The following is a 12,330-nucleotide window of genomic DNA, read 5'->3' on the forward strand; positions in this document are numbered from 1 at the left end:
TGTACAAATTCACAGTTTTAAAGAGTATTTTCAACCAAAGCAGAGCTGACAGGACTTGATACCCAAAACATTTGTTTTACACATTTTAATACAGCTTCAATTGGAAAACCATTGCATTAAAACGCTAGTAAATATACCATAAGTAAGAATAACTAAGTTTGACTAAGGATAAGTGACAGGAGTTTCTTAAGCACCATATACAAGCTAGCATTGCCAAATTAAATGACATTTTAGTCCTATACTTTAGTATTTTGATAGCTAGATATATTTCAATGTTATGTGCAATAAAAGTATCGTTTCAAGTATCAGTGATTATCAAGACAATTTAATAATAACAGAAACCAACATTATACAAATACAAAAACAACGCCACAACAGGCAAAATGTCCAACGAGGTGCCTGATAAAAAGATGCCCATAAAAATATGGATGTCATATATTTCAAAAATACAGCAACCCAATTAAAAATGCAATTAACACAAATAATAAACAATATATACACATGATAAAATATTATACAACGCCCATGAAGAATAATTATGGTTGTCTCATTCTAAGAATGGATAGCTTCTCGATTTACCCCAACATGTTTATCGTACTTCTTTTTAAACGTGTCAATTGTGTTACAATTTACTACCTCCGGGGGTAAGCTATTCCATTTATTAACAACCCTATTAATTGGAGAAAAATTCCCTGCGACACCATAACCTTGCATTGTCCCTCACTAATCGATACTGGTGTCCCCTTGTAAAAGCAGTCGATTGGCGGTGTACTAAAAGTTCATGGTCCATCCTATCCATCCCATTGAAAATTTTGAACACTTCGATCATATCTCCTCGACACCTGCGTTCATCCAATGTAAACATATTTAAAAAATAAAGTCTCTCTTCATAACTCAAGCCCTGTGTGCCAATAAGGACATGCGTAGCTCTTCTCTGCACCCCTTCAACCAAGTCTATGTCCCTCTATAGGTATGGTCTCCAAAACCTTACAGCATACTCCAGTCCAGGACGAACTAAGCCTCGAAAAAGCGGAAGAATGACTTTAGGAGAACGTGAAGAGACCTTTTTGAAAATGAGACCAAGCATTCTATTCGATTTTTTGACCACCGCTGAACAATGTTCAGAAAACTTAAGTCGCTCGTCAATGAGAATTCCCAAATCGGTGACCCTGGTTGCATCCGGGGTAGTGACACCATTCAACTTGTAAGAGAACCGTGGGTTGTTCGAACCAAAATAAGCGACCATGCACTTATCAATGCTAAACGCCATGCTCCATTCATTTGCCCATGCTGCAATCCTGCTTATCCCTATCGCTTTCATTCCCGATTACCCCCATTTGCTTCACATCATCTGCGAATTTGCTAGCAATCCCATCGATACCCTGATCGAGTTTATCGATTAAAAGTGAAAAAAGTATGGGGGCCAAGGACACTTCCCTGAGGAACTCCACTTGTGACGTCTGTCCAACTAGTGAATTCCCCATTCACCATAACTTGTTGCGACCTATCTCTTAACCATGATTCTATCCAATTCAGCAAGTTGCCCCAAGCAAAATATTGCTACCGCAGGGAGTTTCCCATCAAGGGGTTAGATCACCAACCTATCATGAGTATAAAAAACAAGCCTTCCATTCGAAATCGGCAATAAATTGTAGGTCCCGGTCTAATTAGCCCTCATATGCAGAAAATGACAGTGGACGTCAACATACAAACGTATCGATACCCTGATCAAGTTTATAGACAAAATGTGAACAAAGTATGTGGCCAGGACATTTCCTTAAGCAACTCCACTTGTGACGTCTGTCCATCCAGAGAATTCCCCATTCACCATAACTCGTTGCGACCTATCTCTTAACCACGATTCTATCCAATTCAGCAAGTTGCCCCAATTCCAATCTCGTGTAAACGCTTGAAGAGTTTACCATGTTGGACCTGATCGAACGCCTTCTGGAAATCGAGGTAAACAACGTCAACATTTATGCTCTTACCCAAAACCTTGGTCACGTGATCATAGAAGCAAAGGAGGTTAGTTACACATGACTTCCCCTTCCTGAACCCATGCTTATTATCCAACAATACATTATTCTCGTCTATCCACTTCACAAACTGTCTTTTGATGATAATTTCCAAACTTTTCGAGAGGGAGCTCGTCAAACTCACTAGACGATAATTTGACACAGCTTCTCTACTACCCTTCTTAAATATCGGAACAACATTAGCAAGTTTCCAATCTCGTGGGACGATACCCTCAGCAACACTACTTCTGTATAACTGTGCGACTGGACCCAACAATTCATTAGCACATTCCCTGAGGACCCTGGGATAGATATCATCTGGTCCTGGTGCTTTGCTTGCACATACATTTCTTAGAAGAATTAGGATCTCCACGTCTTCTACTTGAATATCATTGAGGGTTTTATTACCCCCTGCAACAACGTACATCGAATATCATTTTTCCCATTAAAAACCAACGCGAAAAAGTCATTGAAAGCATTACACATGCCTACATTGCTCTCTAATCTAGAGCATCCTATCAAGAGGGGGCCAACTGTCCCCTCACATCCATTATTGACGTGTCGAAAAAATGATTTTGGGTCAGAGCCAATGTTATCTGCCAACCTAGATTCAACTTCCTTTTTACTATCCCTTATCTCTTTCTTTAACACTCTTCTTTTATCAGTAAACAATGATACTCTCTAAATGCTCTTTTCTTTTCAAGATAAAGGTTACGCACGCTATCCGTGAACCATAGAGGGTGCGATGTACAAACACGCTTTTTTCGAACAAAGGGTATTACATCATGCAAAACCTAGGACAGCTTCGTACTAAATTCTTCCCATTGACTTACCACCCCTATTGATTCCAACCGGAATGTCTTTGAAAACTTCCGCTAACCTTCCTCCCAAAACAAGGAACCAGTCTTTTGTTATCAACCTTACCCGAGGAAAAGTTACAGTGAAATCTGACTATACAATGATCACTGGAAGAAAACTCTTCCCCCACCGAAACATGTTCAACAAGATCCTTAGAACTAGTAAGAACTAAATCCAAAATAGCAGTACCCCAAGTGGCTTCTGATACATGCTAATACAAAAAATTTTCGAGCGCCAACTTAAGAAAGTCTCTTTTATACTGATCTCTAGATGAAAGGTTCTCCCAATCAATACCCAGGTAATTGAAATCCCCTAGTATGAGAACCCTCTTTCGCTTACACGTGTAGGAAATTTCATCATGCACTTTGGCGATGTAGTTTTGATCCCTATTCGGTGGATTGTAACAAACCCCAAGAATAAGTTTATGACGTCTTTTGTTCTCAAGTTCAACCCATATGGTTTCAATATCTATTCAACTCTACACGTTACACTCTCTAGCCTTCAAACATGATTTCACGTATATCAACCCCCTTTCCTATCAGATCTATTTCTCAAAAAAGTATCGTATCCTGAGATGTGTAAGAAAGATTCATCCCCATCGTTCACCCAAGATTCTGTAATGGCTATAAGATCCAGGTCCTCCATAACTATCATAGTTTCTAAGAAATCTTTCTTATTACCCAAGCTCCTGGCATTTATTAGCATACATTTTAATTTGCCTGGTGATTTAGTGTCAATCGAGAAGCCATCCAAGTCAGAGGTGGGTAATTCCCTGTCAGTACTGTTGTGATTAGCATTAACTAACCCGCATTCCCGCTAGTGATATATATCAAGAATAATACAAACGAATTTCACCAAAATATTTATGAATAGAACTATTCATACCATGAATTCAGAAGCTGCTTCTTAACTCTGTAATTATCCATTACACCAGATTCACTGGCTACCATTGGTTCACCTGTATGGAAGAAAAAAGAAAATATATTAGAGCGCCTATGAAATAGTCATAGTTCAATTGAATAATTAAGTAAACTGAATTTGATGAACATTCATTTGCTGAACAGTAAAAAAAAAAATTTATAACCTTCCTTAGTATTTGATCCCCTCTCCTGGAAAAAAAAAGTTCAACATTTAAATGATCTGCTGAAGAATACTCTACTGTAGATCTAGATATTCAGCAGAAATAAAAAATCTCACCTTCACAAATATCGTGCAGTAAAAGTTACTCGAGCATGATTAAAAAGTTGAAATTACCCATTACTACATATGCTTATAACATGACATGTAACCCACCGGCCTACCTATTGTGCTTTTAATGAGATTATACACAGTATACAAAAACAAATTTGCACCAAGTTTTAAAATTTAATCACGCAAAAACACTTTTTCAGAAAACTGACCTGAGTTTATGTCCAAGCCTATCAGTTGTCCTTGACTGTTGTTATACTCTTGAACAAGTTTTACAATAACTTCTTGGGGATCATAGCCAGCATTTGTAGCCAAGACTTTGGGAACAATGAGCAGAGCATCGGCAAAAGCTTGTATACCAAGTTGTGCACGACCTTTAACCTCTGTTTTGTATTTTGTGAGTGCTACATGCACAGCAACTTCAAAAGCACCAGCACCAGGAACAAGACACCCTGAAACATGATCAACAAATAAATAAAGTGAAATCTATCTTGAATGGAACCAAAAAATATAGTCCTATATAATAATCCATTTAGTTTATATATATATCCAGTTACATTAACATAATTATAATCAACAAAATGATTTATTCTATTAAATAATTATGTTATATTAGCAAATTTTCTACTTGAAGGTTTTTGAAAAACGTGGAATTTCTAATGCAAATAACAGAGCACCAAACATGGTTTTAGTTGTTCATATCAAATGAGCTTGACCATATATCTACATGGCTTTCAAAATTTTAAGCTCAAGATTTGATATTGGGATGATCAAATGTTGACGAGTACAAATGATATTTAACAGGGTGTCTGCCACATACCAAAAGCAAAATTTGGTGACTTTTCTGTGACCTTTTCTCATTCGACATAATGAACCATGCTGGACGGTTTTTCATATCAGTGGTTCCCAAACTCAAACTCTAAAGTAAAAATTTCACCAGTAGAATTATCACACACACCTGCAAGAATGATAGGCAAATTTCAGGAAGCCACCAGATGATGCCGATAGTACGTCACAATGACGAGAATGTAAGGGGGGGGGGTATATACGGAATGGTGGCAAAGAAGTAAAATTGTTCACAAGAGTTCTGTAGATGCTCAGTGCCATAAGCGAATAGTTATGACACAGAGGACGATGTGGATGATTTTTACGTGGTAGAATTATCGGCCGCCTGGAATGTGGGCATACTCAGATGGAAGTATCCGAGGAACTTGGAATTGCCAAAAGTGCCATCTCTAGGCTTTGGCAATGATTCCAAGATAACGGAAATGTCAGTAGATGTTACAGTACAGGTTGCCCCCGAGTTACAACACCAAATGAAGACCGGTATTTGGCAGTAACTGCCAAAAGAAGCAGACGGAGCACAGCATCCGACCTGTCTCGTCAGCTATCTTCAGCCACAGTTACCACAGTTTCAAGGCAAACCGTGTACAGACGTTTGGGAGATATTGGTCTATATACTCGCAGGCCTGTCAGATGTGTTCCACTCACGGCAACTCACTGTCGGCAGCGATTAGCCTGGAGTAGAGAACATGCAATGTGGACATCGTCACAGTGGGCTTGTGTGATGTTTTCCGACGAGTCCAGGTTTAGCTTGCAGTCTGATTCACGTCGGACTTTCATATGGAGAACGCCAGGTACCCGTTATGGTGGTGCAGCATTGCTCGTTTGGGGTAGAATTATACTGGGTTCCAGAACAGATCTGCATGTTCAAACCGGAACCATGAAAGCCCAAATTTATCGGGACATCATTCTGGAACAACATGTACGTTTGTTTAGGGGTGCCATGGGTGCAGAATTTGTGTTTATAGATGACAATGCCCATCCTCACCAAGCAAACATCGTAAACGAATGCCTTGAATCTGAGGATATAACCCGTATGGAATGGCCAGCATTCTCACCTGACTTGAATCCGATAGAGCATGTGTGGGATATGCTTGGCTGACGAGTTGCAGCCCATCAACCACCTCCTACAGGTGTACCGGAACTTCGGAGAGCATTGCTTGTTGAGTGGAGTGATCTTCCCCAAGATCAGATTGATAATTTGATACTCAGCATGCCTAGGCGTTGTACGGGTTGCGCCTTGAAGTTGGGAACCACAGAAAACCAACTTCAGCCGACCACCACTGTGGTGACGGTGCGGCTTGAACCCGGGTCCCCGCGATGCGAGTCCGTCACTATGACCACTCGACCACCACAGCGACCATAATAGAAACATATGATAAGAAATCAATTTTAGTCTTTTGTAACTTTTCATGGAGCATGATGATGCCAATACATATATGCACAATGTATTTTGATCGGCCGTACAAATCTTTGATGCAGGGGGGAGGGGTGTGGCTACAACTCCATGTATCTTAGTAAGCACTGTCTTACAACACAAACAGAAATAAAATTTCTCTATCAGAGCCTTATGACTGAGAAAATTGTTGTACATTGTACTTTTGTTCATTCTTGCAGCACCACAGTCATTTTGTGCCCATGATGGTTTATTCAAATGAAACCTAGTAAAGCCAATTACAACTGAGAATTAGAACACAGTCCTCAGTTGTGTCAAAACCAGAAGTGTTGTGGGTGCTCGAGCACTCATAATAGGCACAATAATAGGTGACATAGGTCTCAGCACCCCAGAATTTATTCAAAAATTGATATTTCCTATATATAAAGCTCAAGACGAAACACTCACTGGTTCAAAACACCTCCAACGCATCCGTCAGTCCTGTTAAACTGAACATGTTTATATATATATTAGGCACCTCTGCTGTTAAATGGTCATTCATATACAGCACATATGAATCAATAAACTTCAATGCTTTCGAATAGCTTTAAAATCTTTCTCAGGTCTGCATCAATTTTTTTACTTTTAAAAAATTAGAGAAAACATTGCTCATAGGATAGGAAACCATCGTGTGAGGGTGCACACAAATCCAGGCAGATTTTCAGATTCCGACAGTCAATAACCCATACACACAGGGAAGTGCAGTAGGGGCTGACAGGGCTCCAGCTTAGCCCCCCCCCCCACCCGAGATAATTCTTAATTATTTTTTCACACAATAAATTCATTATACAGGGGCCCACTGAGAATCTCAACTTAGGGCCCTGCTGCAGGATGTGGGAGGGGAACATTAAACCAACCAAGGGCCGTTCCGGAGGATGGGTTTCATTTTCAGTAGGGTCTCACATATATGACATAAATGGGCCGACAGAACGTTGGATAAGCGAAAATGTCAGATAATAGGGACATGTTAAACGTCAAACTATGCTATAATTTTACACATTACGAACTTGATAATCATATTTGACAACAAAACAGAAAAACTGAAATTAGTTACAGAATATTCTGAAGTTAAATACAGTACTAAAAAGTTCCATCCTGTGATGATTTAAAGAAATTTTTTATTGTAGTCTGCTTTCTTGATGAGTGCAGTTTTTTTGCTGCAGAGTTTTGCCATCTTTGCAGTGTCAATTCCTGTAGCAGCTTCTTATAGCTAAATATATTTAATTGCAGTTTCCAGAGCCTTAACGCCGCCGTTATGCAAATTCCTCGAAAAACCAGTCTGAAAATTTCACCGCCCATCCAAGAACTTTTCTGACTGTAGTATTTTACAGGAAGAATGTTTTTTGAAACTGTTTTAAAGGCTCTAGGATTTTTTAGCTTTCCAATCATTGCAATGTTAATTTTGAAGTTTGCTGTAGCATTGTTCATTTGCTGTAACATTTCAGTTCTGACTGCAAAGTTCTTACTAGGTAACATTTTGTAATCAAGGTCTGACTCATCACTGTTAGATATCTGATCACCTGTTAGGCTTTTAACTATAATTTAAATATATTCCTGAAATATTTTCTTGAATTCTTCCATTTCTTCAAAACTCAATGATAGATTTTCACCACAGACACTTGACTGATGGATACTGTACCTTTTCTTCCATCAGGCGAGCCAACCGACACTTGCTGTGAAATCTGGGTCACTTTCATTGAAGTCCTATTCATTGTGAAAATACAGCGCCATTTGCAACAAAAAATAGACTATGCTCATGCTCGCAACTGATAGCTCTTGTTGCCAATGGATGATTTTTTCTTTTCTGTGGCATGTCAGACAATACGGAATGTCGGATAAGCAAAAATCGAATAAACGAGACTCTACTGTATTTCTATTCCGTTTGAAGTCCAATATTATATGCTTCTTATTTGCTCTATTATCGACCTAAATTGCAAGCTTGTCACTCTATTCCAGTGGTTCTCAAACTTTTGTCACCCGCAATTCCCTAGCCTAATACATGGTTCATCGGCGGCTTCTCAGAATAAGTTTGGCAGATTTTCTCATCTTAAAAAATCAAAGCATAAATAGGCACACAAATCAATAGTTCAAGCTCGCCGCGATGCAGGGCCAGAACTAGGGGGGGGGGGGGGGAACAACTGCCCTGGGAGGCAAAATTTCTGGGACAGCCATTTTAGGTGGGAGCAAAGAATACTGTCATAAAATGATTGAATTTTAGAATGGGGGTGGGCAAAAATCCTAGTTATGGCCCTGCTGCGATGCACAGTTACCTCACAAAACAATTAACGGTGAATGAATCAGCAATTCGATCACGGATCCTATTCTATTTCGGAATTTGTCTTCTCGAACTCTCTCCTTCCATCACACGCGCATACTGCACGATTTCGTCGTTCACTATAGCTAGTTGGTAAAGACTGACATGACCAAAAAAATATATAAAATACTATTGAAAAACTACAACTTTCTTCCTTCACAGAAAAAAAAATTGACATCCTGTCTGGGTGTGGCTGGCAGGGCTATAGCCTTGAGGCCCGGGACAATTACAATAATTGTTTTTTCCTGTTATAAACTCACTATAAAGCCCCCCCCCCCATGAAAACTCTGGATTTGCAGAACCGCCGAAGATCCCAGCTTCACGAATGTGGGTGGGGTCATGCCCTTTCTCAAATGGAAACCAATATTGTTCCCATGAGATTTGCAGTCCACTGCTTCAGGGAAATATTGCAGATGTTGAAAGGTCCCAACAAGCAAAAGTTGTTCTTTTTGTTCATCCAACTAAATATAGCTCTCTCTCACAAAACCCTTGGAGAAACGAAAGGGAAAGAAAAAAAAATATTGAATGCCCGGAAAAAGAGTAATTTATAAGGGGAAAAAAACTTCAAGACATAAAAAATCTGTGACCTTTGCTTAAATTTTACGACTTTTCAGTGACCTTTTTTCTCATTCCATGATGGTAGACACTGTTTAAAATTAATTCTCTATTGTTTTAACAATAAATCAAACATGTTTAAGGCTCTCACAACAAATACTATACAAAAAATTAGTCCATTGTGAGGAGATTCAATATTTATTAATGTTTATGATCAGATGCTAAAGTTAACAATGATTATTAATGATGATCATATAATGCTGATGAGAATTTCATGATATGTGTAAAAATCAAGTTAAAAAAGAATTTAGACATCACAAGAAAAAAAAAAAGAAGAGATCATATTAAAATACAGGATAACAATCCTAGATTTTTACCATCTTCAATAGCATTTTTTACTGAGCGAAGACCATCGTGAACAGCATCTTTGATCTGGGTGAGGGTGTGCTTGTTTGGACCTTTGATCAGTACAGTAACCGACGTTGGATTTTGGAGCTCTTCAACAAATGTAAATTTTTCTTCTCCAAGGATATGCTCATATACAAGGCCAGCAAAACCAAGACATTCTGGTGTGAGATCATCAATAGAATTCATAGCCATACCCCCACAGGCCAAGGTCAATCTTGAATAACAATTAAATGAACAATTTACTATTACCACAATTTAGAATAGTTTATTAAGAAAGGAGGAGAAAAAAAAAACACAATATATATAAATATATAAATACAGTATTCTACTCAAGGGATCGCTTGATCCGTCCATGTATACAAACATAAATTATTCTGTGGTGGCAAACACTTTCATACACTAACAAGTACTAAACAAAATACAAGTATACAGATAGACAAATATTTCAGAGGCCTAGGTGACACAACACTGTATACTGGGGGCCGAAAAGTACCTTCCTATTGTAGTAAAATATTAATATAATCGATAATTAGTTTTTTGAAAGCTCTTAATTCATTTTCATATTTTATTTCATTTGGCAGGTTATTAAAATATAATAGAGCCAAATATATGAATTCCTTTTGGGTTAATGTTTTTTTAGGTTGTATAATATTATATTGAAAACCTCTGCAGAGACGTGTGTTAGTTGGTTTGAAATCAAGCACACACAAGTAGGATTTTTATAAACAAACATTAGACTTCGCATACATACAATTTTTGAATATTAAATCTATAGTCTGATTTATAATTATAGGCAGATGGTGTAGGGTTACGAGAGGAAATTATATGAATAGTTTTTTTCAGAGCACTTATTAAAACATTCAAATTGGAATCATAATCACCTCCCCAAACACATATAGCAAACTGAATAAGTGAGTAGAACCAAGCAAAATAAAGTGTATGAATAAATTGAGATATATTTTTTAAGCAATATAAACAAACATTCATGCATTTTATTTTGTTACTAAGTGCAGTTGCATGAGAGTTCTATTTCAAATTTTTGTTTATAGTGACTCCTAAATATTCAAACTCTTCAGTTTCTGAGACAGACAGACAAAAACATTGGTCATCAGAACATCTCAACTCATGGCATCAAACTCTAAGTGTTTCAATATTTCTATTATATAATTGAAAATTTATGTATTTAGTTTTGTTGAGATTCAAGGTTAACTTATTATGCCTCAACCAAGTGTTAATTTTTGTTAAATCTTCTTCAGTATCAGATTTCAGCATGTTATACGTTTGTTTCTGACAAAACAATAGCTGTGTCATCAGCATAGCTAATCAAATAACCATGTACACTGCTGGCCACCCAAATTGCAACACCAAGAAAGACAAGAGATATCGCAACAATATTTATTTTGTAGATAACATGTTGACCAAGCATCAAATGATTAAATTTATAGACTTCTGTGAAGTGTGGTTCCTGCCAAAATTAGTAGCCAGAGTAGCCGCCATTGTTGGAGATCACCGCTGCCACACGCCTCGGCATTGATTCAAAGAGACTTTGGATGTGTTCTTGGGATACAGCAGACCAAGCAGCTTCCACACGTTGCTAAAGTTGATCTGGTGTGGCAGCTGGGGATGTAATCTGGGTCAATCGTTGAGCAACCATGGACCACATGTTTTCTATCGGCGAAAGATCCGGAGAGCGAGCAGGCCAGGGAAGCAATTCAATCTGGCGATTGACGAAGAACCTTTGGACAATGCGTGCCACGTGTGGTCGCGCATTATCCTGTTGAAATATAGCTGTGGGCAAGCCCTGAAGGTAAGGAAGGACAACTGGCTCCAACACCTCGGAGATGTAGCGCTGGCTTTTTAAAGTACCGGCAATGCGTACTAGAGGAGTGCAAGAGTGATATCCAATACCGCCCCATACCATAATACCCGGTGCAGGACCAGTGTGGCGGTGCATAACGCAGCTGTTCAGCATCCTCTCTCCACGGTGTCTCCAGACTTGAATCCGACCATCGTGGTGTTGTAGACAGAAGCGTGACTCGTCAGTAAAGACAATTTCATTCCATTGTGCCATCCACATCCATCTTTCATCGCACCATTGGCGGCGGAGATGTCTGTGGTTCTGCGTCAAGGGTAGACGAAGCAATGGACGTCTTGCGGACAGACCACTCTGCTGTACACGGCGCCGAATGGTACGCGCAGACACTGGATGATGCGGTACAGACTGAATGTGCTGTGCTATGGTTCGTGATGTGGCTGAGCGATCCGTCACTGCCATACGCACAATACGCTTGTCATCACGTGAAGTGGTGTACTGAGGTGGATGCGATCGAACACGCCGGTCCGTCGTACCCTCCTGCATCCAACGATCACATATCCGCATTACAGTTGTTTTGTTTCGTCCAACACGGCTACCGATTTCCCTGAAAGATAATCCACAATCTCGGTAGGCCACTATCCTTCCTCTGTCGAACTCGGATACTTGATCAAAAGATGATCGCTGTTTTCTACGAGGCATAATTGATCGTTTTTTTGAAAAAAAACACAAGAAAAACACAATTGCCATACTTCAAATCGTCGAAATCTCCAAGCCTTAAATAGCGCTTTGAAGTGGCGCCACAGGGGCACGTGATGTGCGTCTGCGCTGAAATTCTAATCATTTGCATATCTCACCTCTGCTAATGCATGTTGCAAATTTCATATTATTTGCATGCTTC

At 39.0% G+C, this 12,330-nt stretch overlaps 1 protein-coding gene across 1 annotated transcript in view; it reads right to left on the reverse strand.

Moving 5' to 3' along the window:
* Positions 1 to 3,748: 3,748 nt before the first annotated feature.
* Positions 3,749 to 12,330, reverse strand: part of CCT6 (chaperonin containing TCP1 subunit 6) — a 30,320-nt gene continuing 21,738 nt past the window's right edge. The window contains exons 8-10 of the mRNA XM_089245379.1: positions 9,586 to 9,830; positions 4,274 to 4,513; positions 3,749 to 3,831 (exon numbers count right to left, since the gene is read on the reverse strand). Of these exons, the coding sequence (XP_089101505.1) occupies positions 3,749 to 3,831; positions 4,274 to 4,513; positions 9,586 to 9,830 (568 nt within the window). The remainder of the gene's footprint in view (positions 3,832 to 4,273; positions 4,514 to 9,585; positions 9,831 to 12,330) is intronic.

This window comes from Pholcus phalangioides, unplaced genomic scaffold (genome assembly GCF_987345545.1).
Source record: "Pholcus phalangioides strain wild (caught in Gottingen) unplaced genomic scaffold, Ppha-v1.0 ptg000015l_1, whole genome shotgun sequence".
NCBI lineage: Eukaryota > Metazoa > Arthropoda > Arachnida > Araneae > Pholcidae > Pholcus > Pholcus phalangioides.